Source organism: Brachionichthys hirsutus, chromosome 3 (genome assembly GCF_040956055.1).
Source record: "Brachionichthys hirsutus isolate HB-005 chromosome 3, CSIRO-AGI_Bhir_v1, whole genome shotgun sequence".
Lineage (NCBI taxonomy): Eukaryota > Metazoa > Chordata > Actinopteri > Lophiiformes > Brachionichthyidae > Brachionichthys > Brachionichthys hirsutus.
In genome coordinates this window covers 1,945,860-1,972,381 of record NC_090899.1, presented here as the reverse complement: position 1 = coordinate 1,972,381, position 26,522 = coordinate 1,945,860, and the positions used below count along the sequence as shown (strand labels likewise).

Sequence of the window (26,522 nt, the reverse complement as noted above, 5' to 3'; positions counted from 1 at the left end):
CTAGATCAAGAGTGAGCAGATGAATCCAAAAGGTAATTTGAAAAGACTACAAGAGAGATAGAGAAAGAGGGAAATAAATGCTTTGAAAGCAAAATCAGCTTCGACTGAAGGTTTAAGAAAAGTCAAGCACCGTTGAAATACATCATGGACACAATATACCTTTCTCCTCTCTCCCTCTCTCTCATTATGGGCATCGAGCCTTCCTTGGCCTTTGTGTTCCTCCTTTCTGCTCATCGATCAGACTGCATAGCGGTTCTTTGCATGCTCGGCAGGCTAACTAACGCCAATGTGTGTCCAGCCTACCTTTGAAAAGTAAAACGTAGATCCAAGCAACAGGCGTCACAAAAAAAATTCCTGTTATCAAATCAGAGAGAGAGGGCCCACGTTAAGTGTTTAAAAAAAATTATAGAAACCCAGCATTTCCTTACATGGTCCGCTGGGGCTCTGCACCATCCTTTGAGCAAAGAAAATGGGACCAATGCCCCAAGTTCTCCCTTTGTCAGCCAATCGCGTCACGAGAAAGGGCTCTGGACATTTGGCCATGCCACCCTGCGGACTGCCGATGGTGCATCAGCCAATTAGGTTCCACATTGTCCTCCATGAAGCTTTGAGCGTGGCTAGGGGGGGGAGAAAAGGGGAGACAGAGAGAGAGAAGAAACGAGGGAGGGTGCTTGATCAGGTGCTGTTTGAAGCATTGCGAGAGACTGAGTATCTGCATGGCGGCAGTCTTTCCAAAGCTGGACTCCTCTCTTTTCTCTCATTTCAGCGTTTAGCTCTGAGGCAACGGCTTGTTTACCTGAGTCACTGAGGTATTTTCACAGCAATGTTAATTTCTCAATCACGGATCATCTCACATCTCTGGAAAAGACACTGCTGTTCAAGCCTAATCCCACACACAAGTAATTTCACAAGAAAAAAAAAAAGGTAGCCCTGCAAGCTGTATTAATAGGAGACACTCTCTCTCCCTGTGTGAGACGGCTAGCATTATTAGCATTTGGTGGTTAGACAGTTGGACATTCACTGAAGGTGTGAGCTGATACACTAGCACTGGCCTAGAACGTACTACGGTCGGCTTTATGGAATCTGATTATGCAAAGCAAGTGATTTCTCCCAAGAGAAAAATGGCTGACACAAATACGAAGTTCAACCTGCACATTTAAACAAGCTGAGTTGTTGCAGAGCGACGCCAGTATATGAGACAAAAACAGAGAATTCACATCCAGATAAACTTTACAACAAACACTTCATAGACACAATGAGGGATTATGGATACAAACATTTTAAAGACTCGTGTTTGATTCATGAAGAAGATTTCAAAAAGTACCAAACGCAATACTTTTGGTTTTAATGGTTATCAAACAAGACAAGCAGCACTGTTTTTATTTTCAAATGAAAAAAGATTAATGTCATTAGTTTTTTTTTAAAGCATCAGGGGTGTAAATTTTGTCTCAGCAATATTTTATTAATTCTATCCCCTTCTACTTGCCAAAGGATACTTGATATATTTATCCCAGGCACGTACTGGGAAATTTAGCAAATCTATATGGTTGAAATAGTCTTTTGAAACATATCTAGGAAGTTGTGATGTCACACTGACAATGTTTACTGTAATAAAAAGGAGGTAAAAGTGTCTCAAACGGAACAGTTGCTTATTTTTCATTAACATTTTTACGATCTCATTTTGTGAAATGAAAAGCACTAATAAATTGCACCACTTATCATCTAGAAATGAATAAATAAAGTTCCATTCATCAACTTCATTTAGTTTAATTTGCTCTTGAAATTTCTAGCTTCTTGAGCAAAATTGGAACTTTGGGGGGTTTGGACTCCGTAAGTGAAATATAACCCGTTCAATAAATGACCCATCAATTTTGAGCAGGAGAGCTGCTTTCATTTGCAGTAAATAAAGGCAGAGATCAGAGGAAACACAGAAATGGAAACCCCATCAGACAAAAAAAAAAAAAAACGGCAACAGGATGCACAAAGAACAAAGACGCGTACGAAACATATTGGGAGGGAAGAAGTCCTGTCAAAGACAAATTGCAGGAAGGTGAGAAAAGACAGTGAGTGATTCATGGCAGTGCTATGGCAGACGCAGACTTGGAAAATGGCACCATTTGTTTCTGTTTAGCACCAGTTGTATCAAATATCGGTTCTGAGATTGAGAAGAGAAAAATTGCACGAGCTCAGTAAAAAAAAAACAAGAAGTCCCTCAGATTGAAAAAAAAAAAAACCCAAACAGTTTCCCGAAACATGTCTCCCGTCACTGAAACCTCTACGACACTCGAGCTCGTGTCTTTGAATTTGCAGCCGACAGATCACTTCTCCGTGAAAACAGGTATCTCCATCTGTCACTTCCGCATCTCTACCGGAAAAACCCTGTTAAGATAAAACACTCAAAGGCACTAAGAAAGCCAGACTACGTCACCACGGAAACCACTTCCAGCCTGGCGCGTTTGGATTAGACCTGTTTAATGCACCCACATCCATGGAAGGGTTCCCTTAAGCTGGCACTTGTTAACGGATACTACGAAGTCTTTGAGGTGCGAGTCGTTCTACAGCGTTTGTTTCCTCACTGCATCGATTTGTCGTGAAACGGCTGCAGGGAGCCGACGTTCACGTGCCGGTTCGGGCGCTTTGACCGACTCGGACAGTAAGTTAGAGAGTATCATTATCTTGTCCTGCAAGAGCGATACTAGCTGAATCCCCATGCGAGCGTCGAGAGAACAGGTGTCCACTTAAGAGCCCTTAGTGTTGCGTTCCTTTGTCTTGCACTGTGCAGCAGCGTTATGATTGCGACTAGTCTCCCACACACACACTCTTCTTCTCTCTCTCTTGCCAGGGGAATAAGAACAAAGTGCCAATCAGGAAGTTTGTTCGCGCCACGCTTCACAACTTTTGCCCGGTTCTGGCTCTACGGAGGATTCTTTTCAAAGCGTTGTCTCGCTAAGCGGGAAAAGACGGGGACGGTGTTTCCCCTCGTGCCGCCTCTCTCTGATTTGGCTCAGCGTTGTGTTTGACCTACTCCCCCTTCTTCTGCTATGCCTGTCGTGGCTGTTGCTGTGGTTTCAGTTGCCTGTGAGGTTGTCATGGGGGGGGGGGGGGATGTTTCCTTGCCACGGAGCTCTCCATTCTGACTAGGATGTTGATGAGGAGTGGGTAGAGAGGGAGGGTCTACAGTTTGGGGGAGGACTCCATTGTGGGGCGAGCTGTCAAAGGAAATTGTCGAGGAAGAGACTCTGAGGCCTTGATCGTTGGTTACTGCTCCTCCTTCTCCTCCTCCTTTGCCTCCACCACCTCCCCCTCCACCTTCAGTTTTCACACCGGGGTCTGCAGAACCCAGGGAGGAAAGCTGGTCCTCCTAGCGAGATAGAGAGAGAGGGAGGGGAAAGAGGAGCGGGGAGAGATGGTCGTAGGAGAGAGACCATTCAATGAATGATGGGAGGGATGGGAGGAGTTGTAAGGAGATGTCCAATCAAGGCAGATAAAGTGATATGTAGAAGGAAAAATCACATGTTGGAGAGATATGACAGGAGAAAGGGAGAAAAGAGTGAAAGAGGTGGGAGACAAGGGACAAGGAGGGGAACCACAAGAGACAGACATGATTGAAATGTGTTGGAAACATCCCCATTGACAAAAACACACAGAGTGGGTCAGCATGAATGCATAAAAGCATGAATTAGAAATAAAAGGCAAGCGATAAGGGATTGGAAGAACCACACAGAAAGAGAGCGACAGAGAGGAGAGAGAGGCAAATGAGTCACGGAGTCGACGCGGGACGTACACCGATAGAAATGGCAGCCAAGGTAAAGAGGGGACGAAGGGGCATTAAAACTCTGGAGGTCCTGATCCTCTTGGGATGAGGGTTTGTTTGGTGTCAGGAAAAGTCAGGAAGTCAGATTAGTCATTCTGTGCCAATGAGTACAAATCATTTCCAGTATTGATTAAGTCTCTACAAGTGAGTGAGCTTGAGCATTAAAGACTATAAAAGGTTATATCTTAACAGCACAAAGCATTAGCCTCATACTCGAAACATGCACAAAGAGCTCATAGCCAACTTTGCAAAGCAAAATAAAAGCGCCTGGCAAGAGAACCAAAACTGGTTAAAATCCGCCGATCAAAACATCCAACCCAAGCCGATTGATCACAGCGTGGGCGTCCGTCCTGGGTTGGAGCTTATGATTGGTCAATAAGTCCAAGGTTTTGTTTTGTCATCTTTTCTTACTTACATTGTTGCAGAATAACAGCAATGCAAAGCTAGATTCATTATTCATCAAGGTCTGAGTCGTAGCCTTGGGTAGAGAAACCAATCGGGTGATCGTGCTAATAGACGATTACAAGGACTCTTTATAATGGTGCTCACTGCGTCCAAAGGTTACTGCAAGATGATTGGAATGCAGAAGTGTTTCAGAACCTGAAAATGACAGTTGTACCGCCAGGACAGGGCGGAGCATCTCAAAGTAATTCGCTCTGTGTGGTGTCGAGACTGAGTGCAGAGTCATCTGAAAGAGCTTGACATTAATGTAATCAAGCAAATAAGAGTGAGATTAAATAGCGCTTTAATGCTAACACACGAGAAATATGAAATACAGTCATGTGAATGGGATGGCACGCTGCGGAGAGGAAGGACAGGAAGTAGGAGGGATAGCTTGTTCTGCATCCAGTAGAGAAAATGAATAATAATAAAAAAGCAAATTATCACTGCAATCTGATGGGTGTGTCCATTGTGAGTGGGAGGTGTTTCCATTTCAATAAAAAAATAAAAAAAAAAGGGGAAAAGAAGAACAAAAAGAACAAAAATGACCCCAAACTTTGATGTGAATTGGCGGCGGCCCTTTTCTCTTCTCACTCAGAACCACAATGAATGACGCGCCATCGGCTGCTAACTGGTGCTATGAACAGCTAACGCATGTTTGCAGACAGTTACAGGATGCCAGTAACGCGACGCTAACACTCGACCCGTTACTCTCAAACCCAACCCAACGGTGTCGTTTTAATATCCATGTGGAGACCAACACACACATGTCTATTAAAATCAGAAGTCAAGCAGCTGAGCAAAGACAGGGCGAACCGCTTATACTGACATCCTTCTCAACTTACCAAAACTTTCTTCACTCTGTGGGCTGTAGTGTTCAAATTACTTGATGCAATTACAGCTTGATGTGAGTGTTTTTATGCTAATGAGAACTGAAACACAAAGCACTTAAAGAACTGAAATGTTAGGAGTAAAGTGATAATACAGGTTGTACACAACAGCTCTTACCCCCATTCTCCAATCAATCAATTTGAATAATGAGGTGGGGGGGGGGGGGATGCTGTAAGTGTTGGTTTAATTTATATATGGCAGTTATTTCATTAGAGGAAGACGCTAAGATGACTAGCGTGGCAGGTTAAGAGCTCTAATTGTGACATAAATAAACAAATAATAAATAAAATAAATAATACTTAGTATGCATGTCACACATTGTCAGACACTCCATAACCATTTGTCTAACATTCAACCAAATAATGTGCCCAGGTGCCAAACACAGGTACACAAACAAACACAGATATCCGAAACAGAGATGCACCGAAGGACACAGGAAACACACAGGAAACACACAAAAACACACGAATCGGTGCTCTTCAGGGAAGGTTTGGGTCGGATACGGAGATTTCCCATAATTCCCTTTGTTTGTCTGAGGGCGTGCCGAGAGGGATGAAAGACTCAATGGAAATGTGAGGTTGTGTGTGTGTAGGAAAACACAGCGGTTAAAATATGTTGTGTGAGGGGGGGATAAGAAAAGGGAATTTACATAAAGTTGCAGAGACTATTGGACAGATTTGTAAACAATTTTGCATTCAAAATGGTTTAAAATTCATCTCTGCATATTTTCTTTCACCGTTTTCATCGTATTTGTGAGAACCGGAGCGTCGTGTCTGCAATGTGCATCTAACAGTAATGTTTTACACTAAACATTCACGTCGCCTTTCAAAGGTTATGCCGGTAATTTTGTTGATGATTATTTTTGGTTAGGGTTTGATATTTGATATTTTCAAAGCTGGTGAAATTCTGAGATGAATATTTGTAAATGCCAACATCTTGCCAACGCTCAAGAATGAATGACATCCATTGGGAAGAGTCACAGAAAGGTCTCCGTATATGACGTGAAAATCATTTTCATTTATAATGGCGGCTTCCTGCGAGTGTCTGAAGAAGCAGGGGGGGAATATTTTGAAGCTGCTACTTGCTGCAGACGATGCTGAAGGAGACAATAAAACCTGCCATGGTCTCCCGTTTGATTTGCCACTCGGATCCCGCTCTTCCGTGACTGCAACATTTGCATATTGTAGCTTTTTGTTTCGCAGTGCTTTCGATTGTCTGTTTTTTTTTCCAACACCTGCCCGCCGTCTAGTTTTAATCTCGAGTATTTTTGTTTCGGCTGTATTTTCTTTGTTCACGTTTTTTTCTGGGGCCTCAGCCAGCCCACGGTTCAGTACTTTTTGAGTATGGTGTGTTTTTGTTACTTTCTGACTCCTGTCATTCTGTATATTCTTGACAGGTCAGCTAGCTGTTGCTGTTGCGCTAAAAATAACTCGTTAGCTCAACAAACCGTTCCGGTTTGCCTCAGTCGTCGTGTCTAAATCCAAACTCCTTCCCTCCTAAATTGCATTTCCATCCTCTCAAGTGCATCTAGAACCTCTGAGCAAAACAAACCATAAGGTCGGCCCCTCCCTGTGAATTTCATTGATATTGCTTTGCATGATTGATGGGCTCAGACATATTTTAGATGAACTCTCCTCACTGCCAAGTCTCCGGGAGCAGCTCTAAATCTTTGAATTATTTTGTTGTCACTCTTTCAACATGGCAGCGTGCCCTTCAGAGCCGTCAGGGAACTTAAGTCCAAAACTTTCTGTGACAGGCCTCTTTTCCTGGGGGGGGGTCAGGGTCAATAGGAAGCTATGTGAGCCTGTCTTGTCAGTGTGTTGTCTTGCAGTGTGTTCACAGGATGCTGCATATGGACAGGGACGCACAAAGAGAACAGCAGATGTAGAAAAGAGGCAGCAGGTTATGGATGGAGAGTGAGAGCTTGCCGGTTTCTTTATTACCTGGTTATTCGGGATGGGACGGGTGCGAGACGGGGCTGGACTAGCATGGACTGACGCCTCCCCTAAGAGAAATCACCGTATCTCATCAACAAAGGAGGAGAGGAGAGGAGAGGAGAGGAGATTTGACAGCAGGAGGCGGGAGGAGGAAACGGACAGCACAGGAGGAGGGAAAGCTTCTGTTCGGTGGGGGGGGGGGGGGGGGGGTTGAAGTAAACAGCCACCCAATCAAAACAATGGACAACTAAACGTAAACAGAAGAAAGAACATAAATAAACATGAAACTGCTCGCAAAGAAACATTTACATAGTCACATTCAACAACAACCACACACACACACACACACACACACAACCTGACAGCTGAACGCATTAAAGCAGCAGGCCATGCAATAGAACGCATGCATCGGATAACAGAGAATAAAGGGTTAAATTATCAATCCAATCAATCATCTGATTAATGATCCAACAGCTTTTGGAGTTTCCTGTTCCGGAAAGAAGAAGAAGAAGAAAGAAAGAAAAGGATCATGCTTACCAAACATGCTGGAAAACGCAGAAATCTGTTTACGTCAATACAACATACCCAAACACAAACAACAACAACACACACACACACACACACACACACACCCAGTGCAGATAAAAGAGCTCAATAAAACATTACATGTATGAAACATTGATTTATTACTAAGGTACATCCAACTGCTGAACAAACAAAAAGGTGACAAAGTTAAATGATCAATGAAGATTAAATGGTCAAAAATTGATCATGTGATCACTTTTGATGCAACTGAATCCATCGTTTTCCAAACTTTTTGTGCTCTGCAGATAAATCCTTACATTCTGCCGGTAGCTTTTGACCCTTTGTTTACTAATACGTTAGTTAGTAGAGCATTCGTGTCCTATTACAAATAGTTTATTCCCACGTGCACGAGCTTCCTGCCGTTTGGCAGGAAGCTCCCGGCTGCTTCCTGCACGCCAACCAACACTCGTAAAGAGTCCTGAAGCTAAAGCACCGAACTGAGCAGTCGTTTCTGATCACAGTCGCCAAACTCCTGCTCAAAGCTCTATTTTAGCAATAAACACGCGGGGTGGATGAATTTATAGAATGACATTAGCATAATCATAATTTATCTTTATCAGTGTTTCAACCTTTATTCTTCCGACCATTTCAGATAGCAGAAAACAATAAACGCAAACAATTTAATCCGATTTAATCCACCGGCTCTGTGTTACGGACACAGTTATGCTCGTCATTGTTCCAGGCTGATCCAGAGAAGCTGCAGGTGTTAGCCGTCGGTTCGTTTATCTGTTTATATAAAAATAATAATAATAATAAAATAAAATTAGCCTTATAGCTTTAAACATCTTGGATCACCAGACGTGGAACTTTTCTTAATTCCAGATCAGACTTCAATATGTAGCGATGTCAGTGTGAGATTTGTCCAAACATTGAAGTGAGGAAAAAAACAAACGTGTAATTTCTCCTGCGATTTTTGGATCCCGATGATCCCGATCCCGCTTAGTTTCATCCCGCTAACAGACAAACGAGCCGACTCCTCCCTGCTGGAATACAAATGAGTTGAGGGATAAGTGTGTTGGGAAATCTCGAGCATCTCGAGCACCTGTTAGCTTTTTTAATTAATTCACTTTTAATTGAAGGTCAATTTGTTCGTGAGCTCATGAGTTAACATTTATACTGTGATTTGAATTTTAAATTTTGAATCCAACAGATTCAACCTGATAAAACGCAAGAACTTGTTTGTGTTACTATTTAACAGTAAAAAACAAAACAGAAAGAGTGTTACTACTGTGCTTGATTACTGTACGCTCAGCCACAGAAAGTTCAACACCTTTGTGTGATTCATTTGCCTTCTGGAAGTCCTGAATCTTTATATTCGCTGCGAATGTGAGTCTCTTCAGGTGTCATCATTTTACTTTTGATGTAATATGCATTAAATCATATCCCACATACTCGTATTCCTAATTGGCAAACATTTTATGGATCAATTCATCATCCTTACGCTGCTAAGTGCATCCATCTGGCACCCAATGAGGCTCCCAGAAAACACAGCGTCTTTGGGAAAATCCAACATGGAGCGCAGATTAATTGATTAACCAATCAAATGCAAGTTAATCTGAGAATTGCTAACTACCATCTGTAATAATACGCAATGCAAATACATTGCATAGTATAGATGTACGGGATATTTCTTTTTCGTTCACAGCCATAAACGCCACATCAGTCCTAATAATGGTGCCGCTGTGATGAGCCGAAGCTTCTGTGAGCTTTTCCTTCCGGGGTTGTTTCATTATTTTCTTCCCCCTTTCCTTTGATGAATAACTAGAAATCTACCTTTGATTTTTTCAAGCAATTAAACGACATAAATTCACAAATAGAACCAAATGAAAGATGCTATGCTTCAAGAGGGGCTATTGTTTGAACTCTTTGAAGGCTAGGATTAGCATTCATGTGAACTAGCGGCAACGTATTTGTGAGAAAACCCTCCCACTGCAGTAATGAAGGGAAAACCAGCCATGTTTTATTCAGTATTTATTGACGCACCTGGATTTTTCTGTGAAGCAGTTTAAAATGTACGTGTTGTCGTTTTATGGTCGTCGGCAACAGACTAACGCACAAAATAAATGCGGCATTACGGTTTTATTTAAATTAATTAACCTCTCTTCTTCTAAAAAAATACCCCCCCACCACTAATCAACATTCGGAAAAACAAAAACTAGCGTGTAATTTCAGTGAGGAAAGTAATTAAAATTTGTCTCGTCTTTAAGTGCAACACACAATGGCCTTATTATTGCATATCCAATAATATATATAAATATCATAACATATAGAAAACCGTTGCCTGGTTTGACCCTGATCCTCCTCATCGCCTCTATTAGAGAACCGTCTACCTTGATCAATCAAGAAGAAATATGAAGTATTATCACCAAGTACTTTAATATGAGTGTTGATTCTGAGAAATACATGAGCGAGCCGTGATGCCAGTTAAGGGCATGAAATGAGAAGCACCCCCCGAAGAAGCAGCGCCACCTTCAGGGCTCGGCCGTTCATTGACCCGAGCCTGGGTCTACGCGAGTGAAAACGGGTTTCATCCCGACATGCTGGACAGAAACATCACAGACCAAGAGAAGCTGACAAACCCAGCCGGGGTCGGACACCTCCACCGGATCCTCAAGGCTCCCAGGCAGATGGACGGCAGTCAAACCCAAACACAGCAGGGACAGGGCAAGGCAGTCGGAGGAACCACAAACACACAGCAGGCAAAATAACAGCAGCAGGAAGAAAGAGAGGTGTGGGGGTCAGGGGGGGGGGGGGGGGACAGCACGGGCCATCATCGACGAGAGACGAGTCAGTCTCACAGACCTGATCAGTGAAAATCCTGGTTTTTGGCTCAATGATGGGTCCTCCCCTTAACTCATCCTCCACAGCCATGAGTCTTGGAAGCAAAGAGAGGAGGGGGGGGGGGGGGGGGAAGGAGGGGGGGAGAGGGTGGCAGAGAGAGAGAGGGAGTATTAGGAATTCATGATAGACAAGTTGAGCATCTCCAACATCCGTCTCAACAGCACCGCAGAGTTAAGACGCTGGATTGCCGCGTTTTAAATCCGACCACCAAACCTGACAGGAAGCTCTTTTAGTGACCGAAGCCGTGCTTTTCAGGGTCGCCGCCAATGTTTCACTGGTGAAACCTTTTTATCTTCTTTTTTTATTTGACCCAGTTTGTGTTTTCCACGTTCAGTCACATGCAACGGTGGACAGTAACGCTCGACGTGGTTCGGCGCCAGATCTCTCATCATCCCCGGGGAATTGCCCATCTTGCACAATAACATGGACTGACCAAGGCACTGATGGAAAATCCTTTGACTAATATTTCAAAGACTCTGGCCGGAGTTGAGCGCGATCACGCCAACGCGGCGAGCAGGCTTCCCAGTCCGTGCGATTATCCAAGTGCCAGAAAGGGTCATTCAAGGATATTCCTTAACGAGGATTCCGAGCAGTTCGACGGCAATCTGAGAAAAACTGCTGATATTGTTATGGTGGCGATGAATGATCATTTTAAATGATAAATTACATGTTTACAGCGTCAGCATTTTGCTGTATCCAGTTGATGATCGTGGATTTTTGTCAATTTGCCCAAGTAAGACGAGCAGGAAGACGCTCGCTCGTGTTCATGATGCCGATCGACTGGCTGACCGAGTAAAGACAACGCCGATGGAGTCAAGAGGCGACTCGAAGCACATTCATAAGACTTTATTCAGAGACAGAGGGAGGCAGATGATTGACAATAAAGAACGAAAATCCACAGGTGAAGTTTCAAACATAAGCGTTTGGATGTTTTATTCCATAAACAAATGTACAATGTCGACTTATTTTACAAAACATGGAGAACATGAAAAGAAAAAGAACCAGTCACACTTCAAAAGCACAGACAGAAATATCAGCACTGTCCCCCCCGAAAACAATGGAATGCAACACGAGTATACAGCGTTCACTTTTTTGACATGACTCCAAGAGGCAGACAATGAATCATGTGGGTGACGCGCTATGCTATCGTAGCCAGTTGTACTTCAAGTAGTGTGCTTTGTGAGGTCAAGTCATACATGCAGGCAGAACAAGGTGTGCGTCCACCGACATGAGGGCGCAATGTCCGCAGATTTTTGCTACAGGTGACAAAAAAGGCAAAATACAAAGGTGTCCAACAGGATGTCAAATAAAAGGAGAGGAGCAGCAGACCTGGATCAAACAGCAGCTGCAAATACCTTCGCTTCTTTTCGCCAACAGGTGTGACTGGAAACTTACCTCCGGTAACCCCCCCCCATCCGCCTGTCTAAAACAAACTCGGAATTATTTGCAGCTATTTGACGCAGGTCTGTGAAAGAGAGACTAGAAATCCTTGACTGATGCTACAAGCCATGTCAGTCGGACCAATATTGATCACACACACACAATCAAGCCAACACTCACCACCACTAATGAATCCAAACAGGAGTCGCTGCAGGACAATCTACAAAGTCCAGCAATATATTGCCGCCATGAGGGAGGCGAGTATTCTGGATTCTGCGTCTCTGGAGAGGAGAGCCCCCCCCACCCCTTTTTAAGAATAATGACATCACACTGTGACTGCATAAGTCAAGCGACGGCACGGTCTAGCTTCCTGAAACGACTACTCCGATCACCACCAATGACGGACTGCAGGCCAAAAGTCATATCAAGCATTGTACAGATAGAAAGGAAACGCTCATTTGATAAATAAGACCCATTTTAAAATGCAGATAAATTCACCAGCACCGTACAGATAAGCCAAAAAACAAGGCGGGAGCTCAAGAACACAAAGCGTCGCGTCATTCGTCGCCACGTCGCCTCTGGCATTTTGCACCTTACAGTATTCCAGGTCTTTAGAATCTTTCCGTTTTTACGACGGAACCTGGTTTCAAGAGTTTGGCAGGACGTTTCTTCTTCGACACGAGATGCATAAATATAGAGCAGGATCCTGGATGATATATTTTCACCTATTATTGCACTTCTCCTGCAAAGAAAGTTAGCTATTGCAAGGTTAAAATCATTAAAATCTCACTCAATAGAACTTCTATGTATCTCATATATGTTTATGGTTATGGCTCTTGCATCATATACTTTAATATGCAATGGATTATAATTAAAAATAGATTATTACTATGACAGACAGGCCTATAATTAAGACCACATATAATATATATATATCCCCCCCCCCCACTACTGTAAATTTACTGCATCTTTCCAACATAGATATGTTTATATTTCGCAGAAAAGTCCGTGTTAATAAGATAAATTGTTGATTTATTTTTAACAAAAACTGAATATTTGTACAGAAACAAAGGAGAGCCAGTCGCCGATTAACGGAATCACTAATCCCCCCCCCCCCCCCTCACACACACACACACACACACACACCAAGATTTAAGTGCTACAAGTTAAAAGCAAGTGTTTTCAGTTTATTTAATCTAGCATGACCTTAAACTCCATAGCTGGCTTTGGTTTAAATTAGATCATTAAGAACAGAAGGTGAAACTGATCTAATGACAGGTGTTGGATTTGCTCTGAGCTAAAAGTGAAGTTTGTGCACAGAACATTAAGGCTTTGCTAAAAAAAAAAAAAAAAACAATAGAAACCCAACGCTGAATGTTTTAGTTCTGCAGACGGGCTTTTCAATTCAATTCGGAATCACAAACGCTCCCATTTGCAGAACCTGAGCTTAAGATTGCGCAGAAAATGTCAGAGGAAAGTATATTTTTTGGGGATGAAATATAACAAAACGGATGCACAAAGCATTTTGGCGTTGGATCAAACATCGACACTTTGTCCCAAACCTAAGATGAAGATGAAAATCCAATGGTGCACAAGCCTTGTAGCGCGGCCAATGACGTGGTCTCCCTCAGTGAATTGTGAGTACAATTATTTCGGAAGCATCCAGATGAGCTACTTAATTCACCCCCCCGTGCGGTGCGATGATAAAAAGTCACGGCGTTTCCTCCACGCCGTCGAACGTGCAGCAGGTTTGCTGCGTTCGCTTTAAGCTTAAACTCCAGGGGAGCAATAATGTCAGGCTTCTCTCTCTCTCTCTCTCTCGCGTGGCGTAACTGCTTCCTGCCTTCACGCTCGAGTCTTCATCATAGTCTGTGACCCCTCGTCACTCTTGATTTTTCGCCGAAGCATCACACAAATGTGAGATCTAAAGTGGAAGCACTGATATTGAAGCCCGGAGGTCCACAGCAACGCTCGTTTGAAAAAGCGCAGACATATTTCTGCAGTCATCAATTGTGCTTTCACTACGTAATCTCGCAGCAGAGTCTGTTGCGAACGAAGACGAGCGGAATCGCCTGAAGGGTCTTCGACATCCAGCCGAGAAGCTTTGCTCAGAGAAATGGCTGATGATTAGAGGCGCAGCACAACGATAGAGGAGAGTGCTTTTAGGACCATTTTATATACAAGGTTAGGGCGTTAAAGACGCTTTCCCCTGAAGGAGGAGCAGGACTGCCTCCGCCTTCACGCCACGTCTTCTGTCCTGGAGTGGATTAGAAGTGGCAACGCTCTCCGTCACAGATGCCCACGCTTCAGTTTGACCACAACCGGTTTTAAGATGTCAAAAAATGATGCACTCTTTCCCTTAATAATCCACAATAAGATATAAATTAAAGTCAGACAGCGTCGTGCCGTCACATTTAAAATGCTACATGAATCCAAAAACACTCCACAGACAGCCACGATGCTCCGGGGTAGCAAGTGCCCCGTCCCGCGGAGGCTACGATAGCAGGCATGCTACAAGAACAGCCGCCGCCCGCCCCCAACGGAGGCATGCCCGCCACACTCACCCAAGTAACAAATAGATCTCTGTCTTCCTCATCAAAGCCTCATTTAATTTGTCGCTCATTACACATCTGCAGCCCCCCCCCCCCCCCCCCGCCTTTCTCCCAGCGCTGCCCTGCTTAATGGAACGACGTCCTGCCCTCCAACATCGTTTGAAAGATGACAACGCCTGAAAATAGAGACCCTAACCCTAACCCTCAGCAGGCGTGATCATGTATTTTAATTTAATACTTGCAACTCTTAGCACAAAAATAAAGCTCACGTGACCCCTCCACGACCTCGCTACGAAAACCAGGTCTTGGCTGCCCTCCGTCCCAAAAACGGCCTCCAATTACCTGCTAATTATTCCTTTAATTTGGGAGTCTTTCTCCACTTGCTGTAGCCGCAGCCTCCTCTCACTGTCATCGAGTCGGTTCTGGTACTGCAGGAGGATCTTATTGGTCTGCTGCTCCTGCGTGAGGAGCCTCCGCTCGTACTCGTCCAGCTTTTTGTGGGACATCACCAGCCGCTCCTTCAAGGAGTTGATCTCCTCCTCATACTCCCGCACCTGAGGCGGAAAGATGGAGAGGAAGCCGAATCAGAAACGCTCAAACTCAGTTACCGTTTAAGGCCTCGCGCATTCCGATTCCCACGTCTAAATTAGGAATTTAAAAGCCCCATTGCTCTCTGAACGTGTAACCGAGCTATCTGTGCTATTATTACCTCCGTGAACGAGGTCAGTCCGCTTTTGTCTGTTTGTCAGCAGGATCGAAAATACATTTTCTGGCCTGATTTTGATTCGACTTGTTTGGAAGGGTGCGATAACGAGGCAAGAGAGGATCCATTAGCAGCAAATTAGAGAAAGAAACTTAGAATGTTTGCAAAAAAGAAAAGGTCTAACGCAAATAAATAGCACGCCCACACGGACGTGCATTAAGGAGCCACATTCTTGTGTAAATGCAGATGGAACACATGTCAAACACGCACCTCCAGCTGTTTGTGCAGCCACGTCATTAGCTTAATGTTTGACCTCAGAGCCTGTGCATCCTCCTGATTGCCTGGGAGATCGCTCTGCGACCCAAACGCTGATGTGGTAAAATGGTCATAAAAACACTTCTAAGGAGGAGAAAATGCTGTGATGCTTCCAGATGTTCATTCGTGAGGGTCCAGAGGTGATGCTGGTCCAAAACCACATTTTGACACATTTCTAATTCTTAATATTCCTTGTGATGGTTGCACTTGTGGTTTTGCATGCTATATATGTGTATTTATCATGATACAAGGGGCATAGACTGAGGCCGGTCTTGGTTTCTCCTTTCCTTTTGCACATTCATCCATTTTTAACACACACTGGAAAGCCTCCAGATGTTTCTGGGATGCATCAGGGTTTATATTCAGCAAACGCAGCTTTCTAAAACTACAACCTACCCGGTCCATGCGTGACTCGTCCATGCTCTTTGAGTACTCCTTCAGTTTGAACTCCTCACGGTCGATCCGGGAACTTTCGATGTCGGCCGACAGGTGAGGCATGTTGGAGACCCAGGCCACCGTGCGCTCGTTGGCTGGGGCCGGGGGGTTGAGGGTCGATGGCGACTGGGACCCCTGGGAGGAGAAGCAAGAGCACCGAATGTGAGTCTTTAAGTGGGTGGAAGTCAGCTTCATGAGACCCGGAGCGGGTGAATGCAGCGGGTGAATGCAGGCGTTACCTGTTTGCTCACGGCGGGTTTGAGCAGGCGCTGCTGCTGCTGCTGAGTCTGCTGCGGCGACTGCTGAGCGCTCGTGGTTCCCTGTGGACTCTGGCTTTCCCTGACGGAGCTCTGCTGGTGGGGCAGGCCCGGCGCCGTGTTGTCCTTGACGGGCAGCTGCCGGGACCCGTGCTGCCTGCCGCCGTAGCCAGACTCCGGTGACTGGAGGAGGTTCCCGCTCTGAGGCCGCGACTTAGCCGGAGCGGAAGGCGCCGCAGCCGAGCTGACGGACAGCTGATGGGAAGTCTGGGACTTGACACGATGGGAGGGAGGCGGGGCGACTGAACTCTGGCGCATGGGTTGGACTGTGGAAGGGGGCGTGGCGGCCAGGGAGGAGTGGGAGGTTCCTGTCTGGGAGGTCATGCCCATCATTTGTTGCTGCTTTTGGAGATTATCCTGAAGATGAAAACAAGTAAATAAAAAGTTAGCTTCTTTTTTTCTTCTTTTTTTTTGACGCAGATGAGATGGAAAATACGGAACAAGGCTGTGATGGTTTGGTGTGAAAGGAGGAAATTTATCAATATCAAGATATTGATTTGGGGAAAATGCCATCGCTGGTTGGTTGGACAGTTAAAATTAATAGCACATTTTAGTGTTGTAAACATTGAATTTATTATTACTACTGGACTTCCGGCTTGTCCCGTGAGGAGACGCCACAGCAAATCAATGTTCTCCACTTCGCCCTGTCCTTTGCATCGTCCTCCCCAACACCAGCCACCCTCATGTCCTCCCTCACTACGCCCATGTCTCTTCTCCTGGGTCGACCTCTAGCCCTGTTCCCTGGTAGCTCCATCCTCAGCATCCTTCTACCGATATAGTCCCCGTCTCTCCTCTGGACACGTCCAAACCATCAAAGTCTGACCTCTGACATTGTCTCCAAAATGTCTAACCTTCACTGTCCCTCTTATTGTCTCATTTCTAATCCTATCCAACCTGGACACTCCCAAGGAGAACCTCAGCACCTTCAACCCCGCCCCTTCAAGCTCCGCCTCCTGTCCTCTCCTCAGAGCCACTGTCTCTAAATCAGAATTCATCTACACATGCTAGCGAGTACAGCGGGACTCGTACCTGCATTTGCATGGGCATCTGCCTGCGTCCGTAGTCGACCCTGCTGTAGTCGTCGCTGTAGCTGTGTGAGTGGATGATGCTGGGCTGGCCCAGGTGACCGTCCCTGGTCCTGAGGGTGGACAGGTCCTCACTGCGAGAGAACCCCCCGTGGGCGAACTGTGGCATGTAGGCCTGGTGAGGCTCGAGGTCTGGGGCCAGCAGCAGCGGTGCTGGAGGCTGAGCCCGGCTGTGCTGGTGATGGAGCTGTTGCTGTTGGGGCCCGTCAGCAGTCGCCAGATGAAAGAGGGGATTCTGGAAGGAAAGCGGGTAGCGCATGGCGGCGGCCTGCTGTTGCTGCTGCTGGGATAGCGAGTCGGAGGTGGTGCCCATCTGGCTCAGCTGGCTCAGCCGAAGGCCGCCGGACATGCTGGAGCCGCCAGAGCCAGCTGACAACCTCCCGCCCGCCCGCAGCTGGCTGCTCAGGCCCGACCCCAGGCCGCCACCGCCCCCGCTGCTCAGCCCTCCGAAGCTGCCCATGCCGGCGATGGAGGCCTGGGAGGAGTTGAGCATGTCCACCGACTGCAGGTTAGACACGCTGTTCATTCGGGAATCCTGGAGGTCCATCATAGATGCGCTTTTATTGACACTGAGCACCTAATTAATAAGGGATATGAGAGGCTTGCGTGCCCCCCCCCGCCCCATCCCGTCCCTGTCATTATGTATGTTAGGTGGCCGCTGATGATATGGGTGAGGGTGGTGCAGGCGTTTATTTTACCGCGAGGCCTGGATATCGGAATGCCTCAAAGTATTTCCCAGAAAATACTGCTAGGATGAATCGGTGGGGGAAAAAAAAAAAGCAGATGTCATGATTTACTACGACCTCCATCACACGATGGCAGAATCTATCAAGTATGACTTCCATGCACGCCACACTAACCTCACTTTGACGATAAACCCCGTGGATGGGATGAGGATTCTCCAAAACGCGTGTGCTAAAACTCACCTTGGGGTCGGGCTCCGTGATGTCCGAGCTGCTTGTGCAATAGGCCGGGCTGGATCGGGCCAGGGGAGGTCGCGATACGTAAAACATGTCTTTGGAGGGCGCTCGGTGAGGGTGGTCACGGTCCTGAAAACTCATCTGGGAGCGGGATGGCATGACCCCTCCGGTGGAGGTGGGGGAAGGCAAGCGAGTGATATCTATAGAGCTGAAGAACAGCAGTCGTTAAGGTCAGCCATTGATGCTGATCAATCAATAATGGCTACACTGGTCCTTGATAAGCTGGCTTGAATGTGGGGTGGAGTTTAGGCCCATCATGTGTCTTCTTGGCCTTTAGAAAGATGCGTTTAGGATTGATTTCCTAAAGGCGGCGACACAGAAGATGCGATCTGAACGTGCGGAGACGCTTTAATGCGACTGGATAACAAACTTACCTGTTAAGATCCCTCATCATGAGGTTTTGGAACTCTGACGAGATTCCACGGTTGAAACTCGGCCGCGACAGCAGCCTGTCTGTCTGCCTGTCCTGCATCCTGTCTGTCTGATGGCTGGGCTGTCTCTGGAGGTGTGGGTTTCGTAGGGCCATGCTGATGTCATTCAGGAGGCGGGGCAGAGGACCCAATTTGATGATAGCATCCTGTAATTAGAGAACAAAGAATTTTAGGTTTTATTTTAGATGTTGGGGAGTTTCAATAAAAACGGCAATGATTGATCGCCACTCACCGGGCGGGTCTAAATTAATGGCAGGTCAAATCTGATTAATTTAACAAAATAAAATACCTTTTATGGTAAAATTCATTCCCGAAATGTAATATCCAGTCAGAGTAGCTGGGATTTAAACCTGCAGTGATATTCATGAGCTGCTATGAGAAACTGCACATGCAATAGTGTTGTAACAAACATCACTTTTAGTTTGTGGATGTTTGTAATTAACTGCATTACGTCATCATGTGTGGCTCTTATTTTTTTGCCCTTTACGGGAAAGAGTACAAAGTCCAATCCCGGTTTGACCCGATTACAAATCCAGCGTTTAATTGGAGATGATGATGATGATGAAGTGGGACGCTTGGGCTTACCTTGCTGAGCTGAGCCATGACCTCCCACAGGAGACTGTGCAGAATGGACAGCTCCCTGCCGAGGTCGATGTAGCCCTCGAAGCCCCCCGCGTTGCTGACGCTGTCCAGGTTGGAGATCTCGTACAGGAACTGCTGCATGGAGCCCCACTCCATCTCCAAGAACTCATTCATGAAGCACATGTACTCCTCTTTATTGCCGAACCTGCAGGTGGGGAGGAGGGAGGTCGCGGAGGGAGGCGGCAAACGAGGAGCACATGAAGGTGAAAGTGAATATTATTTAGAGTGACCATCTATGATAACAAAGATTAACAAATTCACTTTACCGTCTGCTCGTTTAAAATGCATTAACCTTCATCACACGATGCTTTCTGTTTGGGCACGAGTCAAATAAAGCCAAACAGACACTCGTCTCAAAATGAAGGGACCATCGAGGACATCACTCAATGTCAAAATCACGTGTTTAATTCTCAGATTCTGAGCTCAGTCCCAATTTAAATACGTATTAGAATCTAAATGTGGCCTTTGCGGAGACAAATAGAACTGACTGGTTGCGGAGCGTAAAGGCGCAAAATGGATGAACACTGACTTGGAGAAGTTAGCCAGGTTTTGCACCACTTTGGCGATGAGGGTGAGGGTGCGCGACGTCTGCTCGTCGGGGTACTCCTGGGTGAGATTGAAGAGCGACGGGGACATGATGGCGGGACACAGGAAGCGCAGGAAGAGGGAACCGCTGATGAGACGGTCGGCGATGTCCTCCCGACCTCTCTCGGCGCTGCGAACTCTCCAGGAGGCAAAGACTTCCTTTAGCTCTCGGGGGAAAACGCTGTGAATGGGGATAAAAGCGCGCCGTAGCTTTAAACAACCAGAGAGGAGGAAACTAAGACAAAAAGTGTGTTTCTGCATTGGCTAACCACTCACCAATGGGAGTTCACGATCTTGCAGAGCGCTAGTTCAGAGCACATTCTCAGATTGGCTTGGTGGTCCGGGAGCACAGAGGGTGGTATTCTCATGGGGTCCACTTCACAATTTTCCTCTGACTCATACAAGGCCCTTATGAACTCCCCTACAAATGACATTTCATTACTAACAGCAAAATGGTGGGACGTGTGAACTAAATCCACGCGCTGCAGTGAACGCAGAAAGCAACAAAAACAAGTAACACAAAAAAAAGGCCATTATGGGAGAGGAGGAGAATTTCACGTCAGCGGCAAATTCATCAGAGCAAAGGCGAAGCTGGGAAACCGCGAGCTTTACTTTTATCTAGAAACGTTTTCTAAGCCCAGAAACGACGTCTGATCGTGACACAATTCGCCCGTACTGATGCAGAATAACTCATTCCAGCATTGCCGTTCACGCCCCTGCGTTTTAATGGAACGCTGTTAATTGGATTAGCAAAAGAAAAGTCAGCGAACAGACTTCGCAGCACAGGTGGAATAAAATCGAGCAGGCCGATCCGAAAATGGCTTTTAGGAAAGACTTTAGAAAAAAAGTCATTGCTGTTTAAAACTCCCAAATGATCGCTGCTTTGGTTGCCGAGCGGCACAGAAGTAGTGGGGAGATAATTCAACACGTCAATCTGCAGTTAAAACAATAAAATCCTCCCAGAGAACCAAACTGGCCTCTCATCCCGCGGCTCCGGCTCACCTATAGCGTCCTTGAGGTACTTGTGTCCGATCAGTTTGAGGTACTCTTCTATGGCTTTGGTGGCCAGAGTGTTCTCTCTGAAGATGAGGTGTTCTCGGTCGATGAACCGGTCGACCTCGCACATCGCCATGTCTGACAGGAAGTCCTGAAAGGGAGAGAAGGGATTTGTTTTTTCTTCTCTTCATTGCTCAGAGAGACAAATAAATGAAATGATTGGTCGCCCCTACCTTAGCTTTCCCTGTGCTTTGTAGAATATGCACCAGCGCGCAGGCTACTTCCTCTTTGCTCTTGACGCTCAGCACGGGCTCCAGCACAGCACACATGGTGCGGTAGTTATTGGTGACGTACTCCGCAAACTCCTTGTACAGCTCCATGGGCAGGATGTTCATGGTCTGGAAGCGGGACTTGAGGCGTAGGGATGCGTTGATGATCTTCCCTCCTCCGACGCCGGCTCCTTTTGTGAGGACGCTGGGCTGGATGACCGGGTACCACTGCTCCACAAACTGACGTCCGGTGATGCTAGAGATGGGGATGCTTACGAGCCCTAAGTATGTGCTCTTTTCCTTAGAGAGAGAAGGTAGAAATTAGACGAGATAAGCTTCTGTCTGTAGGAAAAACAGGCTGAAATGTCAAAAAGAATTAACCCAAAGCTTCAACGAGGATTAACTCTAACAGTTCAGGGACTTCTGGAATCAGTTCTGCCGTCATGGACTCCCTCTTTTGTTTAATTACTGCGTCTCTTTGTAAAAGTGACAAAAGCTAAAAAAGGCACAAAAAATCTGGAAATAGCCTTCATGCTGTGTATCTGCAGGGGGCTGATGTGCCCGTTGATCCATGTCAATGAGTCAATGATTGCTTCATCAGCTTCTTTCCTTCGAGCCCGCTCTTCCTCCAACACACGAATGCGGCACAACTATAACTCTTTTCTTATTAATCCTATAAAGCAAAGGACGAAGACAGAGAGGAAAGCACCCCGTCTTGCTACTGGCTATTTTAATATAGATCCACTAAATCGTAGTGCAGGAAGTTATCGCTATAAATGTTGCAAGATCGGCCGCTGCGGCAGAATTATTAAAGCTTATGCACGAATGTTTTTATTTAAAATTCACTTCCAGGAATCTCCTCACCCGATGAAAAACGTCTCCTTCATTTGGAGTCATGTTTCTGTCACCCTGCTGAACGGTTTGGCCATCGTTTTGCTAAATGTGCGTTAATGTTAACAGATGTCTGCTCCTGCTGACAACCAGAGGATGAGCTGATGGCGACGACGCAGAACTGTCATCCTCGGACTTTTTTCCGCTCTTCCCGTTACCTTGCGTCTCTTCTTGTCCGTTTCCTTGTATAGATGAAGGCGTAGGTTGCGGACGGCTGGCAGGTTGTTGAACTCAAAGTGCTCGCCCCAGAAGACGGTGTCGGTGCGGGGCTTGCTGGTGGTGCGGGCGTACAGCATGTCGTCCAGGCAAAGCTCGCAGTAGTAGCGTTTTTTGGCTGGAAGCTCACGGGCCTCGATGATCCACAGTTTGAGCACATTGTCCACCCTTCGGCTGTTGTCCTGCGTAGAGGTCAAGCGAGGTCAAATGAGGTAAAAGCACATTTCATGCCGGAGCTGCTGCAAGGAGTCACAAAAGAAGGCGACAATGGACGGAAAACCAGACGAACTGTGCAGAAAACAAATTCAGAGATATGGAAAAAGGGACAGTGTGTTCGATTAAAGGGCGGCAGCAGGATAGTCTGCAGGAGAACAGGGTTAATGACAGGAAATAAATGAGCGATGACGTAGCTGTTGATCTATTGTGGATTGCAGGCTGTGCTCGATATATTGCCCTCAACACCAGCGTGGAATACTGAGAGGCAAGACGGCGTGATGGAGTTGCAGAAAAGACAGATAACTGGATGTGAAGCGGAACGGAAAGAGAGTCGTCTCACTGGATGAAAAAACACAGAAACGGAGAGATCAAATGACGCAACGCACGTGAGCTGCAAAGACGAGCGACAAACAATGGAGGAAATGTTTCTGCACAAAGACCAGGCTCTCTCCCCCCCGTGGGAGGAGAGAGAACGCTGCGCTGATTGCAGAGTGATGTTTCAGCGAACGGGGCGCTGAGTCAATCCAATTGTCTCAAATGCCATTGCTGTTAGCCCCCCGTTTGCTTCAGACTATTAAAGTCCTAATTTAGACTGAATATGTAAGCATCGGCTAGACTTCGAGCGTTCCCCGTTTGCCTTTTGAGAACCAGCACCAAAACGAAAGGCGTAATTGATTCCGAACCGCAGAGTGAGAATGCGCCGGGCATCTGGCTGCTCAGTTTGCCGGTGCACCGACAGTGAAAGCGCCAGCATGGGCTCGAGTTCTCCGTCTCGGCGTCACGCGTCCCTGTTTCCGTCCTGCGCTATGATCGAGAACCCAAGCTCAGCGAGAGAATTACGAGAGTCTAGGAGCAAAGTGGCGATCCTCATCTCCATCGGTGATGCATGGAACGCGTTATTCAGGGGAAGAGTGGGGGGGGGGGGGGGGGGGCTTCTGAGAGAGCCCCCCGTGTGGAGTCCTTGGTGCTTCATGACTCAGCCAGGACTCCCGCGGCCTGAGCATCTGGACATGGCATACAACTCGGGCGATGTTTCATCTCCGTCCCCGGCTGCCTTGGAAGCAGCCTATCTCACCATGCCACTTTTTGTTTTTTTTAATAACAGACGAGAGATATAGGACAATTTTTTACACAACTATAAAATCTGGGGAGGAAATTGGGATATTGGTTTTAGCCTGAAGGGCCGAGAACTGTATTTATAACCTGCTGGAAATGGAGTCGCAGCACCTTAAAGCCGCAACAGGAAGGACTTTGATGTGCCCTTATCCGCTTAATTAAACAATGCTGCAGAGAAGAAGAGCGGAATCTAATTTGCACTAATTAACTGTAATCGGACATCAGATATGGACACAGGATGCAGGAACATTTAGGTACGAATATTATACACAACGCTTTATTTCTATGAACCCCCGAGAACTGCGAGTGGATTTAAATCAGATTCACTTTCTTAACTGGGAAGAAATAGAACAATGTTAGCCGTCAGCTGCCAGTAAAACGTCATGGATGCAGCCCTGCACTAGTTAGAGGTTATGACATCACATCATACTGGTTCGGGTGATGCTACACACTCAAGACCAACAGAGGAGGGGAAAAGTCCCAGGTGAGGGATTATCGAGTGTTAAATATCCTGCCCCGATGCTGACAATGCAGCGACAAGAAAGTTGATTTTATACATTTGATTTAAGTTACGTTTAAACAGGAAATACCTATTTGGGTAACTTCAGGTCAACTGGTCATTGTTCAGTGCAGAGTAAGACCTTTAGGAAGGATCACAGACTCACTCGGCCGCTGCGTGTAATTTACCGGCACGCTACCCGATGGCTGGATATCGGATTCTTTTATTTTGGCATGCTCCACCCTGCGACATCAACCTTGTACTGCTTTGACAATTGCTCAACACAGACAGACAAGACACCAGGATGGAGTTCACAGAGACATGAAGCGATGCGCCATCATTGAAAACAGACAAGGGGAGACGGACGGGGAGGAGAGAGAGAGACACACAGACAGAGGGATCATCCTTTTATCTTCCTCTACCGCATCCCTTTCTCTCCCCTCACCTTGTTGGGCTTGACAGCTCTTTGCAGGTTCTCGATCCATTTGTCTCTCTCTGCAGCTGAGCGACACGCAAAGCACTTGGTTCCCGATGCTGTGGTCACCTGAGGTTATAGCCAATGGTAAATTCAACAACCACAGCCATTAGTAACTATGGAGACGGCAACTAAGGCGCCAAAACACAGTGTCTCAGCCTCTGTCATGCTCCACTAAGGGTAAGGTGCTACGGCTGATTAGTACGGACTAGCATTTCAGGGACCGTGTAAAAATCAGGATCAGTGGTCAGAGTGGAACATTTCTGATCGGATTTACCGCTCTCTAATCTGCACTGCGTTTGCGAGCGCGTCGTGGTTTCGTCCACCGCGTGGCGCGGCGCGGCGCGGCGCTCACCTCAAAGCAGTACTCCTGTCCCAGGATGCTCGAGTGAACGGGTTTGATGATGGCATCCTCATCCAGAGTGAGGTCCAGCGCTTCGGCGGCGCTGCTGGGAGACAGCAAGGACTCGTGGGAGTGGGATTCTTTGAAGCTCTGCATCAACCGGGTCCTTGGAGGAGAGGGAGGAGGAGCGACAGATGCGGTTAGACGTGGAGATGGAGGGCTCTGCCGTCACGCGTCACGTTTGTGCACATGAGATTAAAAGAAATCGGTTTGTCAAGGTGTGAAGGTTGTCGTTTAATAAACATCGCCTTTAATTATTATTTTCAAATTTATCTTTGGTTACAGATTCTCTTTACCTTCGTTAATATTTGAGTGTAAACCCTTTAGAAAAAAGGAAGAAGATGATGAATATGACTGATCGTATTTGATTATGCTACAACTCAGGCAACAAAAATAAGAATGATTTAACAGGCAACCGATTGAATATCGATTAGTTTCATCTATATAATATAAATACGGAATATAAAATAAATGACTCCATACAACTAAAGTTTGAAGATTATTCTTAATAATGTCAATAATCCAAACACCATGAGGCTCACCTATCAGCCCCCCCCCCCTCCGACCGCACAGATAGATAAGCGTGAACGCACCTTCACTAAGAGACGTGTGATGATAGTGAGTCTAACCTGAGAGCGAGGAGAGATCAGTTTTGATGAAGACCCTCAGAGGAGGAAGAAAATTAGAAAAAGATAGAAATGATACCCATTATCCTCCGGGATGCGGCCGATTCTCTGATTGTCTCCCCTGCGCTCAAAATGCTTTTGTCTACGCTTGATCAAAACGTTCATCAGCTGAGCTGTGATCGCATGGAGAGAGAGAGAGAGAGAGAGACAAAAATAGTCCAGAAAGAATGAGTCAGATTGATGGAGAGGAGAAGAGAGGGGGAGGTCATGAGATGATGCGAGAGGAAGAGAGAGGGGGGGGGAAAGACCTCTCGGAGGAGATTCCGTTGATGTAAACACTGGATTCTTTGGAGGGAAAGAAAGTGAGAGTGCAGATTAGAGAGAGGAGGATGAGTAAGGGTCGGGGGATAGAGGGATCGAGAAGAGAGAAAGAGCACTGGAGGTAAAAGGACGCAAAGTCTCTGTGGGCAGATACGAGTAGGAAGAGCAGGAAACACAGAAAGACGACACAAATGTTCTCTAAAGAGAAAAAAAATGATTCAATGAGCAGAACTTTGGATCCAGAGAGAACAAGCAGCACCAGACAGACGTTTACTGAACTAATCAGCTGTGTCGGAATAATCAGCCAAGTAATTCACCGACAAAATATTATTCTGCAACAGCTACGAAGCTTTTTAATCGTGCAAAAAAAAAAAAAAGAACTAAAAAGGTCAAACTGCTGTTCAAATTCCCCGTTTTAATTCATTCTGACGTCTTTGATTTCTGGGCTGTTCACTCGAAGCAGACTCGTCTAGGCTCTTGTCAACTGAAGAGGACCCTGGGACTCATCAGCCAAGAGTAATTATTGACAAAAAATATATATACCACAGCAGATTGTACAG

General features: G+C 46.2%; 1 protein-coding gene across 1 annotated transcript in view; it reads right to left on the bottom strand.

The window, feature by feature from the left end:
- Positions 1 to 3,004: 3,004 nt before the first annotated feature.
- Positions 3,005 to 26,522, bottom strand: part of syngap1b (synaptic Ras GTPase activating protein 1b) — a 59,931-nt gene continuing 36,413 nt past the window's right edge. Inside the window, exons 8-23 of the mRNA XM_068757430.1 lie at positions 24,968 to 25,121; positions 24,583 to 24,681; positions 22,249 to 22,488; positions 21,164 to 21,499; positions 20,937 to 21,081; positions 20,211 to 20,355; positions 19,879 to 20,115; positions 19,293 to 19,494; positions 18,651 to 18,853; positions 18,223 to 18,424; positions 17,241 to 17,831; positions 16,134 to 16,568; positions 15,856 to 16,029; positions 14,784 to 14,995; positions 10,471 to 10,543; positions 3,005 to 3,361 (exon numbers count right to left, since the gene is read on the bottom strand). Of these exons, the coding sequence (XP_068613531.1) occupies positions 3,005 to 3,361; positions 10,471 to 10,543; positions 14,784 to 14,995; positions 15,856 to 16,029; positions 16,134 to 16,568; positions 17,241 to 17,831; positions 18,223 to 18,424; positions 18,651 to 18,853; positions 19,293 to 19,494; positions 19,879 to 20,115; positions 20,211 to 20,355; positions 20,937 to 21,081; positions 21,164 to 21,499; positions 22,249 to 22,488; positions 24,583 to 24,681; positions 24,968 to 25,121 (3,805 nt within the window). The remainder of the gene's footprint in view (positions 3,362 to 10,470; positions 10,544 to 14,783; positions 14,996 to 15,855; positions 16,030 to 16,133; positions 16,569 to 17,240; positions 17,832 to 18,222; positions 18,425 to 18,650; positions 18,854 to 19,292; positions 19,495 to 19,878; positions 20,116 to 20,210; positions 20,356 to 20,936; positions 21,082 to 21,163; positions 21,500 to 22,248; positions 22,489 to 24,582; positions 24,682 to 24,967; positions 25,122 to 26,522) is intronic.